General features: G+C 34.8%; 1 protein-coding gene across 2 annotated transcripts in view; it reads right to left on the bottom strand.

Annotated features, from left to right (window-relative positions):
- Positions 1 to 337: 337 nt before the first annotated feature.
- The window catches only part of LOC146735424 (uncharacterized), a 37119-nt gene continuing 15851 nt past the window's right edge, over positions 338 to 21605 (bottom strand). The window contains exons 2-8 of one of the 2 annotated variants that reach the window (XM_085506344.1): positions 20028 to 20325; positions 17872 to 18013; positions 16384 to 16566; positions 14406 to 14450; positions 7823 to 7943; positions 3482 to 3603; positions 338 to 1952 (exon numbers count right to left, since the gene is read on the bottom strand). In XM_085506344.1, the coding sequence (XP_085362470.1) occupies positions 1386 to 1952; positions 3482 to 3603; positions 7823 to 7943; positions 14406 to 14450; positions 16384 to 16566; positions 17872 to 18013; positions 20028 to 20314 (1467 nt within the window). In that variant the 5' untranslated portion in view covers positions 20315 to 20325 and the 3' untranslated portion in view covers positions 338 to 1385. The remainder of the gene's footprint in view (positions 1953 to 3481; positions 3604 to 7822; positions 7944 to 14405; positions 14451 to 16383; positions 16567 to 17871; positions 18014 to 20027; positions 20326 to 21605) is intronic. The other variant, XM_085506345.1, reaches the window with a different exon arrangement.

The following is a 21605-nucleotide window of genomic DNA, read 5'->3' as shown; positions in this document are numbered from 1 at the left end:
ACACAAATGTCGCCCTTTAATAATACATGTACATATTAATTACCTCTTCTGCATTCATTGTTATGCTAAATTGTTTCTATTGTTTATCTAAAATTAAACAGTCTGAAACCTCTACTCTTTAATGCCCTGGGGCGAACCCTGTACGAAATGTACAACAGTTTAAAGGGGAACCTGCCAAACCCAGGGATTGCACCAAGGAATCATGGGACACTATTGTTTATGTTATCCATTGTAATTTTTATCCAAAAAGCAAATTTTTTGTGAGATTAGGTTTGGATTGAGATGCCCCTGTAACACATAATTCCCTCCTTGTAAAATGAAAGCAAAAAAAAACAAATTGTTACTGAAACTATTTTAATTCATACATACACAACCAGATACATGTTGGTATACGATACAAATCAGAAAATACACAATTGAGAAACAGAAAATCAATGATTTCATAATAATTATATCCAGGTAACTAGTCACTGGACTTGTTTTTTTAATCAAGCACATCTAAATTTATCACTGGTTTTCATTGGAATTAGAAAGACATCAAAAACCCAATACATGTGACTATAGAGGGAGTAGAGCATAAAATACATAATTGAGACCTCAGTCTAATTTAAAAATGCATCTTATACTGAATATTCAGGAATGCTCACAGTGAAATTAAATGTCATGTAATGTAATTTTTATGAAAGTTCAGACTCAGGAATAAATCAAATTTTCGTTGCAGGTATGCTACATTCCACAATGCACAACCAATATGTAAAAAACACTTGGCTAATTACTTGACCTTTTCACCACAAGACTTACTTGGCCAAAAAATTATCTGCACTTGTTTTTTATATTCTTCAATATTTCTGGAAATGAACCCTAATTTCAGAGCCAAGTTTAAGTAAATTTTCAGTTTTTACTTTAAAAAAAAATGGTTTTATATTAGCATTTTTGTCTTAATCTTCTGAAGAAAGTGCCGACTATAAACAGGACCTATTTTGTGAATTTGTGATAAAAATAGGGAACTAGTGGTGAAAAGGTTAATAAAGAAAATGGGGCATGATTTCTAAAAATAATCAACTATGCTTTAAATAAACTTGCAGTCCCAATTACACATTTTACAAGATATCAATTCATATTCCAAACAGGAATAATATGTACTTAAGAACTTATCAGATTAAAGTAATAAAAAGATGGCACTAACTAAGACACAAAATTATCACTATGGTATTCTCAATGGCGCTTGTAATAAACTGGCAGCTGGTTCCTTTCTGTATTCATCTGAACTGAACATATGGAAAGCTCAGTTCAAAAAGTAAGAATAGAAAGTGGGGGAATTTATCAGCCTTTGTTAAGAGGTGTATAAATGATCAAATATTAAAAAGAATGAAGACAAAAAGTTTTTACTTCTTTCGTCCTCTTCCACGTCCCCTTCTAGCTGACCTAGTTCCAGTTTTCTTTTCCTCAGCCGCAGGACTTTCTTCACCAGCGATTTCATCAGTACCACCTTGGGGTTCCTCCTCTGCTTTCACAGGTTCAACATCCTTCTTAGATTCCTCTTCATCTACTTTACCAAGAATTGTGTCTTCTTCTTCTGCTGTTAATTCATCTTCTTTTTTCAAGATTACCTCATCTTCCTCTTTAATTGACAAGTCAGCATCATCTTCTCCATCATCTCCTAACAACAGTTCCTCCTCCAGGCCTCCCTCCACCTTCTCTTCTTTATCCTCATCTTTTTCTGTCTTCCCAACAGCTTCTTTCTCATCTATCTTTTTCTCTTCTTCAGTTGGTGATTCTTTCATTTCTGCATCTCCTTTCTCCTTCACTTCTTTATCTTCCTTCTCAGTTTCCTTGGCATCAGTTTCCATTTCAGTCGTCTCCTCTTTCTTATCACTTTCACTCTTCTCAGCTTCCTTTTTGGTGTCGTCAACATCCTTTTTTGCTTTCTCTTCCTCTTTTTTCTTGCGTCTCTGGGAAGCAAAACAAAAGTAAGTTGTGAAGTAACAATCATCAAAATTGTCCAATGTAATATTTGCAACCAACAAGTATACAGACATACTAAATTTGAACAAGTAATGTAATCACAGTCAATGACTGATTGTGACATACTTGTACAAATTGATTTGCATTGCATTGATTTGTGTCAAGCTGGGTGGCCCAAATTTTAATGTCACAGTGCGCGAGCTCTGGAGGTCATTGCCCATGGTCACACCTAATACAAACAAGTGGTTATTAGACTTCAGTCAAAATGTACATGAATAATGAGATCGACGTGCGCTGCCCAGAGTTTATTATATTATAGTAAAATTTAATATTACGCATGGTACATATGGTATTCACTTTATTTTGCATAAAATAATTCACCATTGAAACATCAATGAATCCCAAGAATTTAAAATATTTTCTTGACTTTCGGTAAACACTTGACTAACAATGTTGAAATATTCAAAACCAGTACAATATTGTATACACGTTTTAGACACTGACAAAACTATTTGGTCCTCCTGTATTCATGTCATTACAACAAATCTCAGAAATATTGGGGCAGCAAATTTGCAAACTCGCTAGCGAATTGGCTAACTGCTTTGGTTTTGACTAAACGGTTGGCTTTCGAATCTCGCTGGCACCGTCTTGTAGTCACGCCCACTTTGGGTGAATCTATATAACAGCAGGGACCCTAGTAAGGACGGCCGTCATACTTTAGAAGCTCGTCAGCGACGGCCTTACAGTTGGATGGCGATTTCGCTTTCAAATATACCAGGGAAAATGTTCTGTGTTCTTCGTGTAATGAAGTGATGTCGAATTTTATTAGCGGTTGGCTTAATGTTACCCCAACTAATCGTTTAGATGTGCAAGTTTGTTTTCTCCCTGATTTGTAGGAATCTGTTTCTCAACTTGTCTCTTTATTTAGTTTCAATCAGTTTTCAAGATGGCTACCCCCATATATATAGTAAATATCGGTGGATTAATCGCTTATCATATTATTACTTGTACGTTAGCTGACTGTGGCTATTCTCAGACTTACCAGGAAAACTACTTATACATTATTACTCCTCGCAAAGCAAATCATTCAGGGGAATCCAAACATGTACCTGGCTACGTACGTAAAAGCATTCTATGTCCCCTAATGCAATATAGGCTCGCCCAGAGTGAACGCGACCACGAGTCGGCGCCAGTGAGATTTGAAAGCCAACTGTTTAGTCAAAAACCCAAGCAGTTAGCCAATTCGCTAGCTACTGTGGAATACTTTATTTTCGCTGGAATTAATTTTCGCTGAAAAGGCTTTTTAGGCATTCTTTATGCAATTTATTTTCACTGATTTTTGATGAGTTGAATGTGAAATATAGGAAAAAAAGTATATTCGCTGGATTTTATTTTCACGGAATCATCCCTTCAGCGAAAATAGCGAAAATAAATTCCAAGCGAAAATAAAGTATTCTACAGTAGTTTGCAAATTGGCTGCCCCAATACTTCTGAGACTTGTTGTAAGTATACATACCTGAACAGCCCAGTAGTGACCCTCTGTTTTACAGTGTTTATTCAGAGCGATGTCAGCACTAGGAAACACACCCATACCACGACATACTGAACAGCAAAATGCTTCCATTAAATACTGTTGACCTGAAACATAAAATGGTATCAAATATTATCACATATGTACTGCAATATTTATAGTTACAAATACGCTTTTTGGTATTGGTTGAATTGCCATGGTGCATACACTCCATTTATATATTTAATGCTATGGTTGTATAATTTGAATACAAATTTTGAACAAGGATGAATCAACTAATAGTCTATGTAATAATTCTTGTTATTTCCATGGCAAATTACACAAATGGATGCCTTCAATCCAGAGCCATAGAGCACAAAGTACATGTTACCTCCGTTAATTTTAATCGGTTTTCTTCAGACATTGAACAAAAAATCCCCAAAGTTTTCATATACTTGTGGTAAAAAAAAAACGTAGATCGAAAAATGCCATGACAGCGATTGGAGTTCAGGTTTAGAGTTCACTAAAAGTCACATATTGATATCGATGTTAAAATGCATATAAACATGCTCTTGTTACAAGAGGGTCAGAAGGTTATACTGAATTGTTTTTATTCAGAAATCTTGTTCAGTTTGCTGCATTTGGCGATCTCAAATTTTCATCTCAGAACACAGCACTGAGAGCATGTTGCCAACATTTACAACAACAATCAAAGAAAGCTTAGAAAGAACTCCTAACTACTTATGCAAATCAGAAAATTAACATGAACAGATTTGATTGTAAAACTAATGAGGTCTGCGCAATGTAACAAAAACTCTATGTACCAAGTTTAATTGAAATGTGATTAGAACCAAAAAATTATGAATTATTATGCTAATTGGGGAAATAATATGAACAGAGTTTTACCCCAAACTAATTAGGTTTGTACATTGTCCTAGAGCATCTTTGTACTAAGTTTCATTAAAATGGAAATTAGTACTTTAGATATCAGTGTGAAAGCTTAAAATTGGTTAATTATGAAAATTGGGTAATTAATATGTACAGATTTTAACCCACAATTATCCAGGTCTGTCTATTGTCCTACAGCATCCATGTATAAACATTCATTGATATGTGATGATTACCGTAAAAACCCGCAAATAAGCGCCACCCTCAATTAAGAGCCACTCAGTGAAAATTTGTTACATTTGACCCTCCATTAAGAGCCACCAAGAGTTGAGTGGTTTTGTCAATAAGAACCCTGTAATAAGCGCCAGCCGCCCGGTTGTTTACAATCAGGCAGACACCGAGCTTGTCATGCCTCACTTCCACCTGCATTGTTTATTGCCCCACAGAAGGTGTGAGACAAATAAAGATTATCCCCATAACTTGCCTGATGTCCTGTGTAATTGAGAACGGAAGAATGATAGACGAAAGAAATGCACTGAGAGCGTGAATGTGACTGTCAACTTGTCCATTTTATATTTCTGACACACAATCGACCAATTCACAAACTATTCAGTAGTAACTACTAGTATGTTTTTTGCCGAAACACCGAAGGACACGTTGAGATATTCATTGTCAATGTTGTCTTTATAACCAAGTAAAGAACGTCACGATTTTAGAACGCCTTTATCGGAAAATCGGAGGTATCGAAAATACATTCTCACAGACGGACCGGAACAGGAAGTCAGCAGAAAACAAAAGATTTTTTCCTTAGCGTGGGGGGAATTTGGTTAGCGTGGGGGAAAACAGAGGTGTTAATCCGGTCCTGGCAACGTTTGAGGGATCGTGACGTAGCCCCGACTGTGAGAATGTAATGATTACGCAGCCCACTCTCGCTGATCGTGATTTTGGGTTATTTTTTGCATTTTATTTGAGACGTTCGTTTTTGGATGATTCGAGACAAAATGTTCAGGGAAGTAACAAAATAACTGGCATTAGTTTGGAGAGGACTCTCTTGCCGAAAATAATCAAAATTGAAGTCGAATGGATTAGTTCCACAAACTTGTGCGATCAACTTGTCTTACAGCAAAGTGAAGTCTACGTGACCCGCCTGACCCAAATATTTAAATTAACTATTTGTGAGAATTGAAAATAAACTTGTACCAATCAGAAAATGCCTTGTAACAGGCCTGGGCTTTCGTGAATGATTTCGTCTCTCCGATTGGTCACAGGAAATTATTTTTAATACATGTAATTGTTACTTTGTCGGTATCGTTTCGTATTTGGTTATATAGGGGTGGGGCTATAGTTTGACCCTGTTTGCGTGGACTGTGAAGTACGTGAATATCATTATAAGCTGGCTTGATTATGAAACAGGAAATATAAACCAAAGCTGTACTGTCAGACGTCTAGCGCAATTAAAACAATGCCCAAGTACCCAAGCTGTACAAATCTATAGAAAAACGTGTTTTTATTTATTGTTTTTGCCATAAATACAAGTGATTGGGCATCATTTTTATCATTCGTTCCATGCTTCCTTTGCAAGTATGTCCTCTCCTGTCGCTGCTGATCAGATCAATTCTATCCGAAACTATTTTATATTGTCACCAAATCAACCACCAAGTTATTCCCAGTTTTCAAGAAAAAAGTTTGCCATACCAAACTTGGTAAACAATTGTACAAGTGATTTGAGTGTTGGGTCAGACACTGAGAGTGCTACAAAATCCGACTTCAGGCATCGCTACGCATTGTCAGTGAAACGTGACTTCAAGCATTGCTACACATTGTCGATGAAAGGTCGAATCGTCGTATTTATTTGACATTTGTTATTCCCATAACAGTATTTTTACAGAATAAATTAATTGCAATGATACATCATTAATAATTACTTGTCTGTTTTGGTTGTGTGTGTGTTTGCCTATCCCCTTCCCTATTTCACAATGAAAAGAGCCACTGGCTACAGGGTTGTCAACATGTTACCTCAAATAAGCACCACCCAGAAATGAAAGTGTTACAAAGTGGCTCTTATTTGAGGGTTTTTATGGTAGTACCTGAGATATCAGTGTGAAAGTTGGAAATTGGTTAATTATGCAAATTAGGTGATTAATATGCACAAATATTTACCAAAAACTAATTGGGTCTCTGCATAATTTTAGATTCATTGAAATGTGATGATTAGTACTTTAGATATCAGTAGAAAAGCTGAAAATTAATTATGCAAATTAGGTAATTAATATGCACAATTATTTACCCTGAAACTAATCAGGTCTCTGCATAGTCCTAAAGGATCTATGAACCAAGTTTCATTGAAATGCGATGATTAGTACTTGAGACACCCGTGGAAAAGCCGACAATTAACTAATTATGCAAATTAGGTGATTAATATGCACAAATATTTATCCAAAACAATCAATCTCTGCATAGTCCTTGAGTATGTAAGTACCAAGTTTCATTGAAATGTAATGCTCACTACTTGTATCAAAAGCTGAAAATTAATTAATTATGCAAATTAGGTAATTACATGTACTGATATTACCATAAAAACTATCAGGTCTGTGCAGTGTCATATGACATCTATGTACCAAGTTTCATTGAAATGTGATGATTAGTACTTGAGATATCAGTGGAAAAACCGAAAATTGACTAATCATTATGCAAATTAGGTAATTAGTATCCACGGATTATTACCAAAAACTAATCAAAACCTAGCATTAGTTCAGAAAATCTATGTACCAAGTTTCATCAAAATCCAATGAGTGGTTGTTTAGATATCAGTGGAACAGTCATGGAACCACTAAAAAATAGCTAATTATCATGCAAATTAGGTAATTAATATGCACGGATTTTTACCAAAAACTAATCAAATCTGCGCATATGTTCAGAGCATCTATGTACCAAGTTTCATCAAAATCCAATGAGTGGTTCTTTAGATATCAGTGGAACAGTCATAGAACAGCTAAAAATTAGCTAATTATCATGCAAATTAGGTAATTAACGAGCATGGATTTTAACCAAAACCTAATCAAAACCAAGCATTAGTTCAGAGCATCTATGTACCAAGTTTCATCAAAATCCAATGAGTGGTTCTTTAGATATCAATGGAACAGTCATAGAACAGCTAAAAATTAGCTAATTATCATGCAAATTAGGTAATTAAAGAGCATGGATTTTTACCAAAACCTAATCAAATCTGCGCATTGGCCCAGAGCATCTATGCACCAAGTTTCATCAAAAACCGATGTATGGTTCTTGAGATAGCAGTGGAACAGTCGGACACACATACACACATACACACACACACACATACAGACACACTAACTGCAAAGACTCCCATTTTGTGCTTCGCACATGGGAGTCAAAAATGCACACTGAAAGAGGATTTTATCACTGCAAAGTAGTTTACCAAACATTCATATCACTTACCTATTGGAACATCTGAAATTATCTTATTGTCATCTTCGTCTTTTTCAGGTAACTTCTTTTCTTTCCATGCAAGACTTTTTAATCGTCTGTGTTTGTTAGATGTAAGATGCAGGAAATACAGCTGCAATACAAGGATAAATACCTTGAAAACTAACTCTATAAATTGTACCACCTAATAAATTGATAAATTATTGGCTTCTAGAATTTCAACCAACTACAGAATTAAAATTAATTTAAGAATTAAGTTGTTTCTGATTCTCCAAAACTTTGTCACCTTCACATTTCTCCATAATTAATGGAAACAATAGAACTCCAATATGACAACATAGTTACATCACTCATACGTAAATAAAAAGAACTCCAATATGACAACATAGTTACATCACTCATACGTAAATAAATAGAACTCCAATATGACAACATAGTTACATCACTCATACGTAAATAAATAGAACTCCAATATGACAACAAAGTTACATTGCTCATACGTAAATAAATAGAACTCCAATATGACAACATAGTTACATCGCTCATACGTAAATAAATATAACTCCAATACGACAACATAGTTACATCGTTCATACGTAAATAAATATAACTCCAATATGACAACATAGTGAGATCACTCATACGTAAATAAATATAACTCCAATATGACAACATAGTTAGATCACTCATACGTAAATAAATAGAACTCCAATATGACAACATAGTTACATCGCTCATACGTAAATAAATATAACTCCAATATGACAACATAGTTACATCGCTCATACGTAAATAAATAGAACTCCAATATGACAACATAGTTACATCGCTCATACGTAAATAAATATAACTCCAATATGACAACATAGTTACATCACTCATACGTAAATAAATATAACTCCAATATGACAATATAGTTAGATCACTCATACGTAAATAAATAGAACTCCAATATGACAACATAGTTACATCGCTCATACGTAAATAAATAGAACTCCAATACGACAACATAGTTACATCACTCATACGTAAATAAATAGAACTCCAATATGACAACATAGTTACATCACTCATACGTAAATAAATATAACTCCAATATGACAACATAGTTACATCGCTCATACGTAAATAAATAGAACTCCAATATGACAACATAGTTACATCACTCATACGTAAATAAATAGAACTCCAATATGACAACATAGTTACATCACTCATACGTAAATAAATAGAACTCCAATATGACAACATAGTTACATCACTCATACGTAAATAAATAGAACTCCAATATGACAACATAGTTACATCACTCATACGTAAATAAATAGAACTCCAATATGACAACATAGTTACATCACTCATACGTAAATAAATAGAACTCCAATATGACAACATAGTTACATCGCTCATACGTAAATAAATAGAACTCCAATATGACAACATAGTTACATCACTCATACGTAAATAAATAGAACTCCAATATGACAACATAGTTACATCACTCATACGTAAATAAATAGAACTCCAATATGACAACATAGTTACATCGCTCATACGTAAATAAATAGAACTCCAATATGACAACATAGTTAGATCACTCATACGTAAATAAATATAACTCCAATATGACAACATAGTTACATCGCTCATACGTAAATAAATAGAACTCCAATATGACAACATAGTTACATCACTCATACGTAAATAAATAGAACTCCAATATGACAACATAGTTACATCGCTCATACGTAAATAAATAGAACTCCAATATGACAACATAGTTACATCACTCATACGTAAATAAATAGAACTCCAATATGACAACATAGTTACATCGCTCATACGTAAATAAATAGAACTCCAATATGACAACATAGTTAGATCACTCATACGTAAATAAATATAACTCCAATATGACAACATAGTTACATCGCTCATACGTAAATAAATAGAACTCCAATATGACAACATAGTTACATCACTCATACGTAAATAAATAGAACTCCAATATGACAACATAGTTACATCACTCATACGTAAATAAATAGAACTCCAATATGACAACATAGTTACATCACTCATACGTAAATAAATAGAACTCCAATATGACAACATAGTTACATCACTCATACGTAAATAAATAGAACTCCAATATGACAACATAGTTACATCACTCATACGTAAATAAATAGAACTCCAATATGACAACATAGTTACATCGCTCATACGTAAATAAATATAACTCCAATATGACAACATAGTTACATCACTCATACGTAAATAAATATAGCTCCAATATGACAACATAGTTACATCGCTCATACGTAAATAAATAGAACTCCAATATGACAACATAGTTAGATCACTCATACGTAAATAAATAGAACTCCAATATGACAACATAGTTACATCACTCATACGTAAATAAATAGAACTCCAATATGACAACATAGTTAGATCACTCATACGTAAATAAATAGAACTCCAATATGACAACATAGTTACATCGCTCATACATAAATAAATAGAACTCCAATATGACAACATAGTTACATCACTCATACGTAAATAAATATAACTCCAATATGACAACATAGTTACATCGCTCATACGTAAATAAATAGAACTCCAATATGACAACATAGTTACATCGCTCATACATAAATAAATAGAACTCCAATATGACAACATAGTTACATCACTCATACGTAAATAAATATAATTCCAATATGACAACATAGTTACATCGCTCATACGTAAATAAATAGAACTCCAATATGACAACATAGTTACATCACTCATACGTAAATAAATAGAACTCCAATATGACAACATAGTTAGATCACTCATACGTAAATAAATATAACTCCAATACGACAACATAGTTAGATCACTCATACGTAAATAAATATAACTCCAATATGACAACATAGTTACATCGCTCATACGTAAATAAATAGAACTCCAATATGACAACATAGTTACATCACTCATACGTAAATAAATATAACTCCAATATGACAACATAGTTACATCGCTCATACATAAATAAATAGAACTGCAATATGACAACATAGTTAGATCACTCATACGTAAATAAATAGAACTCCAATATGACAACATAGTTACATCGCTCATACGTAAATAAATAGAACTCCAATATGAAAACATAGTTACATCACTCATACGTAAATAAATATAACTCCAATATGACAACATAGTTACATCACTCATACGTAAATAAATATAACTCCAATATGACAACATAGTTAGATCACTCATACGTAAATAAATATAACTCCAATATGACAACATAGTTACATCACTCATATGTAAATAAATAGAACTCCAATATGACAACATAGTTAGATCACTCATACGTAAATAAATATAACTCCAATATGACAACAGTTACATCGCTCATACATAAATAAATAGGACTCCAATATGACAACATAGTTACATCGCTCATACGTAAATAAATATAACTCCAATATGACAACATAGTTACATCGCTCATACGTAAATAAATATAACTCCAATATGACAACATAGTTACATCGCTCATACGTAAATAAATATAACTCCAATATGACAACATAGTTACATCACTCATACGTAAATAAGTAGAACTCCAATATGACAACATAGTTACATCACTCATACGTAAATAAATATAACTCCAATATGACAACATAGTTACATCGCTCATACGTAAATAAATAGAACTCCAATATGACAACATAGTTAGATCGCTCATACGTAAATAAATAGAACTCCAATATGACAACATAGTTACATCGCTCATACATAAATAAATAGAACTCCAATACGACAACATAGTTACATCGCTCATACGTAAATAAATAGAACTCCAATATGACAACATAGTTACATCACTCATACGTAAATAAATAGAACTCCAATATGACAACATAGTTACATCACTCATACGTAAATAAATAGAACTCCAATATGACAACATAGTTACATCACTCATACGTAAATAAATATAACTCCAATATGACAACATAGTTACATCACTCATATGTAAATAAATAGAACTCCAATATGACAACATAGTTAGATCACTCATACGTAAATAAATATAACTCCAATATGACAACAGTTACATCGCTCATACGTAAATAAATAGGACTCCAATATGACAACATAGTTACATCGCTCATACGTAAATAAATATAACTCCAATATGACAACATAGTTACATCGCTCATACGTAAATAAATATAACTCCAATATGACAACATAGTTAGATCACTCATACGTAAATAAATATAACTCCAATATGACAACATAGTTACATCACTCATACGTAAATAAGTAGAACTCCAATATGACAACATAGTTACATCACTCATACGTAAATAAATATAACTCCAATATGACAACATAGTTAGATCACTCATACGTAAATAAATATAACTCCAATATGACAACATAGTTAGATCGCTCATACGTAAATAAATAGAACTCCAATATGACAACATAGTTAGATCGCTCATACGTAAATAAATAGAACTCCAATATGACAACATAGTTACATCGCTCATACATAAATAAATAGAACTCCAATACGACAACATAGTTACATCGCTCATACGTAAATAAATAGAACTCCAATATGACAACATAGTTACATCACTCATACGTAAATAAATAGAACTCCAATATGACAACATAGTTACATCACTCATACGTAAATAAATAGAACTCCAATATGACAACATAGTTACATCGCTCATACGTAAATAAATACAACTCCAATATGACAACATAGTTACATCGCTCATACGTAAATAAATAGAACTCCAATATGACAACATAGTTACATCGCTCATACGTAAATAAATAGAACTCCAATATGACAACATAGTTACATCACTCATACGTAAATAAATAGAACTCCAATATGACAACATAGTTACATTGCTCATACATAAATAAATAGAACTCCAATATGACAACATAGTTACATCACTCATACGTAAATAAATAGAACTCCAATATGACAACATAGTTAGATCGCTCATACGTAAATAAATAGAACTCCAATATGACAACATAGTTACATCGCTCATACATAAATAAATAGAACTACAATATGACAACATAGTTACATCACTCATACGTAAATAAATAGAACTCCAATATGACAACATAGTTAGATCGCTCATACGTAAATAAATAGAACTCCAATATGACAACATAGTTACATCGCTCATACGTAAATAAATAGAACTCCAATATGACAACATAGTTACATCACTCATATGTAAATAAATATAACTCCAATATGACAACATAGTTACATCACTCATACGTAAATAAATAGAACTCCAATATGACAACATAGTTACATCGCTCATACATAAATAAATAGAACTACAATATGACAACATAGTTACATCACTCATACGTAAATAACTAGAACTCCAATATGACAACATAGTTACATCGCTCATACGTAAATAAATAGAACTCCAATATGACAACATAGTTACATCACTCATACGTAAATAAATAGAACTCCAATATGACAACATAGTTACATCGCTCATACGTAAATAAATAGAACTCCAATATGACAACATAGTTACATCGCTCATACATAAATAAATAGAACTCCAATATGACAACATAGTTACATCACTCATACGTAAATAAATAGAACTCCAATACGACAACATAGTTACATCACTCATACGTAAATAAATAGAACTCCAATACGACAACATAGTTACATCGCTCATACGTAAATAAATAGAACTCCAATATGACAACATAGTTACATCGCTCATACGTAAATAAATAGAACTCCAATATGACAACATAGTTACATCACTCATACGTAAATAAATAGAACTCCAATATGACAACATAGTTACATTGCTCATACATAAATAAATAGAACTCCAATATGACAACATAGTTACATCGCTCATACGTAAATAAATAGAACTCCAATATGACAACATAGTTACATCACTCATACGTAAATAAATAGAACTCCAATATGACAACATAGTTACATCACTCATACGTAAATAAATAGAACTCCAATATGACAACATAGTTACATCGCTCATACGTAAATAAATAGAACTCCAATATGACAACATAGTTACATCGCTCATACGTAAATAAATAGAACTCCAATATGACAACATAGTTACATCGCTCATACGTAAATAAATAGAACTCCAATATGACAACATAGTTACATCACTCATACGTAAATAAATATAACTCCAATATGACAACATAGTTACATCACTCATACGTAAATAAATATAACTCCAATATGACAACATAGTTACATCGCTCATACGTCAATAAATATAAATATGTATATTTCACCTTGTCCATAATTTGTGAGAATTAACAGAAACTATGCAGTCGTAATTAACAAGCATCTAAGATGTAAATTAGACATTATGAAAATAATATATTACATATAAATTTTATATTATGCAAATACCACAACATTTTTCTATGTTACTATGTTATTAACCTGGATAGAATGCCACAATATGAAGTGAGAATATAGCATTAAATTGAGCAATCTGCTTACCTGAGTGGACTCCAGTGTTCGCTCACACAGTTTACAATACCACAGCTGTCAAGTGAAAAATATATCTAGTTAATAAACAGGTCTTAGACATTAACGGCCGCTGATATCTTGTTGAGGGACAGAAACAGGTCTTAGACGTTAACGGCCGCTGATATCTTGTGAGGAACAGCTCCACAAGACTTGTTTTTGCTCATAAAAATAGTATTCAAATCTCTCTCGTCATCGCGTTCACCGCTCCTCTGACCGATGTAATCATGGTATTTTGAACAGAGATGATGGAGAGACACCATTTAAACAAGCCATGCATGGCACAGTCCCCGTTAATTATCGAATTTAAGATATATAGTTTTGTTTATAGTAATATAGCTGGAATATAAACATGTCAGGAATATGATTATGATGATTGTTTAACATTTAAATGATTGACATTTGTATCTGATCGTCAAATGAGTATTGAGAGATATTGCTCTGGAACAGCATTAATTAAAACAAGCAGCCTCTCAGCTGAGATAGCTCCGCTGTTAGCAATGCACATTTCAATTAAAGAACAGAAGATATCATTAGAAAATGAACAATATGCATAGTATCAATGCAATGGGACATGCTGTTTTCAACAAGAATTCAAAAATATCATTTTTCACCATAAATGATTGTGGTTTTTAACAAGAAGAAAATATCACTTTTTACCAAAAATGACAAAAATATTCATCAAAATTAGAGAACTGAAGATATCATCATGAAATGAACAAATCTGAGTTAGAACCACATGTAGTACCTATATATGTAATATCAAAGCAATTGGACTTACAGTTTTCAACAAGAAGTCGAAAATATCACTTTTTACCAAAAATGACAAAAATATTCACCGAAACTAGAGAATTAAAGATATCATTACAAAATGAACAAATCTGAGAAAGGTCCACATGTAGTACCTACATATGTAATATCAAAGCAATTGGACTTGCGGTTTTTAACAAGAAGTTGAAAATATCACTTTTTACAAAATATCACAATCACTCATATGATAAGCTCCGCTCGACAGCGGAGCTAAAAACAAGATGGCTGCCAGTCGGCCATTTTGAATTGAATCGCTAAACCACTGCATGTGCATATGTCCCACATAAAGTACTAGGCACATGCAAAGAATGAACAAAATTGGTCCAAAAGATTCTGAAATATGAATCAGTACGGATGCACGCACAGACGGCCATTTTTAATAGGATCGTCAAACCAATATATCTGTATATCTATGACATGATGTATAATGAATATTTAAAATTTGAACATAATCAGTCACAGCAAGTCAGAGATATGGCACTAGAACCACATTTATTAAAACAAAATGGCCACCAGTCGGCCATTTTGAATCTTATTTGAAAACAAAATGATGTGCATCAAGGTCCTATAATGTCCAACGTATATACCAAGTTTGAACAAAATCCATCTGTAAACAGCCGAGAAATGCTTGATTTTGATGATTTTTAGAACAAAAATGGTCGCCATTCGGCCACCTTGAATCAGATAGTGAAACAAATTGATGTGCATATGTATAATATCATGTATGATGTATGTGTGAAGTTTGATTGTGATTGGTCCAGGCATTTCTAAGATACAGGTCCGCACGGACGGAAGTACGGAGGTCAAAACTGCGTTCGAACGGGGACTAATAAAATCAAATTTAAATTTAGTGAAGGTTTTTGAATGGAAACCATACATTTGTTATTGTGCATATTCATTGTGTTTTATATATTTAGTGAATTTTCACCAATTTTTTATGTGAAATATAGATTAAAATGTATATTCTCTTGATTTTATTTTCACTGAATCTTCCTTTAAAAATAGCGAAAAATAAACTAGTGAAAATAAAATATTTTGAATATATATATGTTAATCATCATAAATTCTGATTTGAATAATTAATGCAAAATAGTAATATGTATATATTTATCACCACAATTGAAATACATGTATTTCTTACCCTATCAGATTTTTCACTTGGTGTTTTTTCACTTTGTGCTGCCACTGGCGTTTTTTTGGGCTGTCCTTCAGTTTTCCCTTTTTCATCTTTCTTTGGCACTTTTCTTTCTCTGCTTTTATCCTGAATTCTCTGGTCAGGTTTGCGTTTTGCTCCTGCAGCTAACTGTGGTCTCGTGTCTCTGTTCTGAGTAAGTAAACACAATGAGTCAGACTAATACATAGCAATGAGTCAGACTAATACATAGCAATGAGTCAGACTACCGGTAATACATAGCAATGAGTCAGACTAATACACAGCAATGAGTCAGACTAATTCACAGCAATGAGTCAGACTAATACACAGCAATGAGTCAGACTAATACACAGCAATGAGTCAGAATAATACACAGCAATGAGTCAGACTAATACACAGCAATGAGTCAGAATAATACACAGCAATGAGTCAGACTAATACACAGCAATGAGTCAGACTAATACACAGCAATGAGTCAGACTAATACACAGCAATGAGTCAGACTAATACACAGCAATGAGTCAGACTAATACACAGCAATGAGTCAGACTAATACACAGCAATGAGTCAGAATAATACACAGCAATGAGTCAGACTAATACACAGCAATGAGTCAGACTAATACACAGCAATGAGTCAGACTAATACACAGCAATGAGTCAGACTAATACACAGCAATGAGTCAGAATAATACACAGCAATGAGTCAGACTAATACACAGCAATGAGTCAGACTAATACACAGCAATGAGTCAGAATAATACACAGCAATGAGTCAGACTAATACACAGCAATGAGTCAGACTAATACACAGCAATGAGTCAGACTAATACACAGCAATGAGTCAGACTAATACACAGCAATGAGTCAGACTAATACACAGCAATGAGTCAGACTAATACACAGCAATGAGTCAGACTAATACACAGCAATGAGTCAGACTAATACACAGCAATGAGTCAGACTAATACACAGCAATGAGTCAGACTAATACACAGCAACAGCAATGAGTCAGACTAATACACAGCAATGAGTCAGACTAATACACAGCAATGAGTCAGACTAATACACAGCAATGAGTCAGACTAATACACAGCAATGAGTCAGACTAATACACAGCAATGAGTCAGACTAATACACAGCAACAGCAATGAGACAGAGTAATGCATATATATATATAGATAGCTCTGCTGTAATTAATGATAGTGGAGCTAAAATTGTCAAAATAAATAAATCTGATATTGGGCAATATGCAGAGAGACTGTAAAACATGTTGAAATAGATACATGCTCTTTTAGCAAAATTAACTCAATTCAAGAACTAACAGAATCTTAATTTAGTGCCAACAATCTTATTGTGAGAATATATTTTAAATTAGCGGCATCTTGAATTAAGCTAAATAATATGTTAGCTACAAAGACGTGTTGTGTTTTATTGTATCTCTTATTACTTCCCATGACAACTGTACATTACTTACCCTATTTCTACCCCTGTTATCAGGTGACCTGATATTCTGGAATCTCCTGTCCCTATTATCCCCACCGCTGTAATCTCTTCTACCACCTTGAGGACCACTATAATAGTTGTCAAACTGCATACCACGATCATCCATACGACCTCTGTGTACAAAACATGCAATGAAAGAATAAGTCTTAGTCATGTGACCAGTGCAAAAGTCATGTGACCAGTGCAAAAGTCGTGTGACCAGTGCAAGAATTGTGTGACCAGTGCAAGAATCGTGTGACCAGTGCAAGAATCGTGTGACCAGTGCAAGAATCGTGTGACCAGTGCAAGAATCGTGTGACCAGTGCAAGAATCGTGTGACCAGTGCAAGAGTCGTGTGACCAGTGCAAGAGTCGTGTGACCAGTGCAAGAGTCGTGTGACCAGTGCAAGAATCGTGTGACCAGTGCAAGAATCGTGTGACCAGTGCAAGAATCGTGTGACCAGTACATGAATCGTGTGACCAGTACATGAATCGTGTGACCAGTACATGAATCGTGTGACCAGTACATGAATCGTGTGACCAGTACAAGAATCGTGTGACCAGTACAAGAATCGTGTGACCAGTACAAGAATCGTGTGACCAGTACAAGAATCGTGTGACCAGTACAAGAATCGTGTGACCAGTGCAAGAATCGTGTGACCAGTACAAGAATCGTGTGACCAGTGCAAGAATCGTGTGACCAGTGCAAGAATCGTGTGACCAGTGCAAGAATCGTGTGACCAGTGCAAGAATCGTGTGACCAGTACAAGAATCGTGTGACCAGTACAAGAATCGTGTGACCAGTACAATCGTGTGACCAGTACAAGAATCGTGTGACCAGTACAAGAATCGTGTGACCAGTACAAGAGTCGTGTGACCAGTGCAAGAGTCGTGTGACCAGTGCAAGAGTCGTGTGACCAGTGCAAGAATCGTGTGACCAGTGCAAGAATCGTGTGACCAGTGCAAGAATCGTGTGACCAGTGCAAGAATCGTGTGACCAGTGCAAGAATCATGTGACCAGTGCAAGAATCGTGTGACCAGTGCAAGAATCGTGTGACCAGTGCAAGAATCATGTGACCAGTACAAGAATCGTGTGACCAGTGCAAGAATCGTGTGACCAGTGCAAGAATCGTGTGACCAGTGCAAGAATCGTGTGACCAGTGCAAGAATCGTGTGACCAGTGCAAGAATCGTGTGACCAGTGCAAGAATCGTGTGACCAGTACAAGAATCGTGTGACCAGTACAAGAATCGTGTGACCAGTACAAGAATCGTGTGACCAGTGCAAGAATCGTGTGACCAGTGCAAGAATCGTGTGACCAGTGCAAGAATCGTGTGACCAGTGCAAGAATCGTGTGACCAGTACAAGAATCGTGTGACCAGTACAAAAGTCGTGTGACCAGTACAAAAGTCGTGTGACCAGTACAAGAATCGTGTGACCAGTGCAAGAATCGTGTGACCAGTACAAGAATCGTGTGACCAGTACAAGAATCGTGTGACCAGTGCAAGAATCGTGTGACCAGTGCAAGAATCGTGTGACCAGTGCAAGAATCGTGTGACCAGTGCAAGAATCGTGTGACCAGTGCAAGAATCGTGTGACCAGTGCAAGAATCATGTGACCAGTGCAAGAATCATGTGACCAGTGCAAGAATCATGTGACCAGTGCAAGAATCGTGTGACCAGTGCAAGAATCGTGTGACCAGTGCAAGAATCGTGTGACCAGTGCAAGAATCGTGTGACCAGTGCAAGAATCGTGTGACCAGTGCAAGAATCGTGTGACCAGTGCAAAAATCGTGTGACCAGTGCAAAAATCGTGTGACCAGTGCAAGAATCGTGTGACCAGTGCAAGAATCGTGTGACCAGTGCAAGAATCGTGTGACCAGTACAATAATCGTGTGACCAGTGCAATAATCGTGTGACCAGTGCAAAAGTCGTGTGACCAGTGCAAAAGTTGTGTGACCAGTGCAAAAGTCGTGTGACCAGTGCAAAAGTCGTGTGACCAGTGCAAAAGTCGTGTGACTAGTGCAAAAGTCGTGTGACCAGTGCAAAAGTCGTGTGACCAGTGCAAAAGTCGAGTAGCCAGTACAAGAGTTGTGCGACCAGCACAAGGTTTTAACAAACAAAAACTTGATAATAAGATATTGTGTATACCTGAACCTGGTTTCCTCCAAGATTCTTTCTCGCATAGCAGCTTCTTGTACTAAACGTTCTCTCATGGCCACTTCTTCTAGCATGCGTTCCCTTTCTGCAGCAAACATTTGATCTCGTCTCATCTGTTCATTCTGTTGCTGTGCTACTTTTTGTTGTAAATTTCTAATTTGCATGGCGGTCTGTGGATCTAATGCACCAATGTTATCAAGTGTAGACTCTATCTCATGTGTTAGATGAGACAATCCCATGCTTCCACTGTCATATCCTCGATTACCGTATGGATCCATGATTTAAAATTCTGTAAGAAACAAATCATTGTCATTTCAATCTTTTTAGCATGAATATCAATTACACCCAAGCTAGAAAAGACACAAAGAGTAGACAAAGTGGTTTTTCTGAAGACTTCTTGGCATGACAATTTTACTATGCTTGAATTTCAAAAAAAACAATACAAGAATATCATGAGAATATCGCAAAGCATGTAAGAAGGCAGTACAAAGATCATACAGTACAATGTGCACACAAGGACCCATGTGTTCTCACCATTGGCGAGGCAATGGCGAGGCCATGTCTCGCCAATGTTGAGTCAATGGCGTGCCAGTGGCGAGGTCATTAAAGGGCTCGCCCTCAAAAAAGCGAGCCCAAGATCGAGCTCGTCGCGGTCAGTTAAATACGGCGCACCTTATTTAACTTGGCGCGATCACCGGCGCGACTGGTATTTCTTGGAACACCAAAACATAAAATATCACTTCAGCGTCGTTACACGAGTGTTGTTTGAAAAGTTAAAAAATGTTTGTTTTGTTGATTTCATCATTAAGATTTGTCAGATTGAATTATTTCCCCGAGTGGACCTTAATCTTTACAGACCCGATCGTTTTGTGAGATTTGCGTGGGTATGTGTACGTGTATCTGATTGTCGATTTCATATCATTGGTAGTTGTAAAAATAAAACAAAACAAAAACATTCTGTGCCGAAACCTCAGTGACAACACAATTTCCAAATATATGTTATCATGTTGTTTTGATGATATGCGAGTAATTTTGCCATGCATGTAAATCAGTCAGTCCCTGGTCCACCATTATATTACCGATGTCTTGATTCACCCCTGCACCGATCTGTAAAACGGGTCTCATTATGTGACAAAATAATCGTCACAAACTGTTTGTGTTCACTTAAATTCCAATGTATAAACAGTCATCACGACGTTCATAGAGGTAAAATGCTAGACAAAGTAAAATTGTTTTACGTGGAGTCATTGCGTGATGTATGTTTCCTTCACAGTTCAGTCAGAGGTCAATGACAATGTCGTAACTAAAACCTCCATGCTAAAACCATGTGGTCAGCAACAGAAATTATACAAGTATGTTTTCGAATTAGATAATATAATAACCGCGCTTTAAAGTGCCTGTGAAATGGCTGCTATTTTCACGCCTAAAATTATCCATTGATACATAAATATTATTAATTTTTATGTTTCTAAGCATAAATAATTTTTTTAAGTGAAAAAATGTGTTTTTAACTCAGTCTACGGAAATTTTATTTTTGTGTATTTTATGCTGTTTTCTCGTCTTTGACTA

The sequence above is a fragment of the Saccoglossus kowalevskii genome, chromosome 12, assembly GCF_978046115.1.
Source record: "Saccoglossus kowalevskii chromosome 12, keSacKowa6.1, whole genome shotgun sequence".
Taxonomy (NCBI): Eukaryota; Metazoa; Hemichordata; class Enteropneusta; family Harrimaniidae; genus Saccoglossus; species Saccoglossus kowalevskii.
This window is presented reverse-complemented; position numbering and strand designations above follow the sequence as displayed.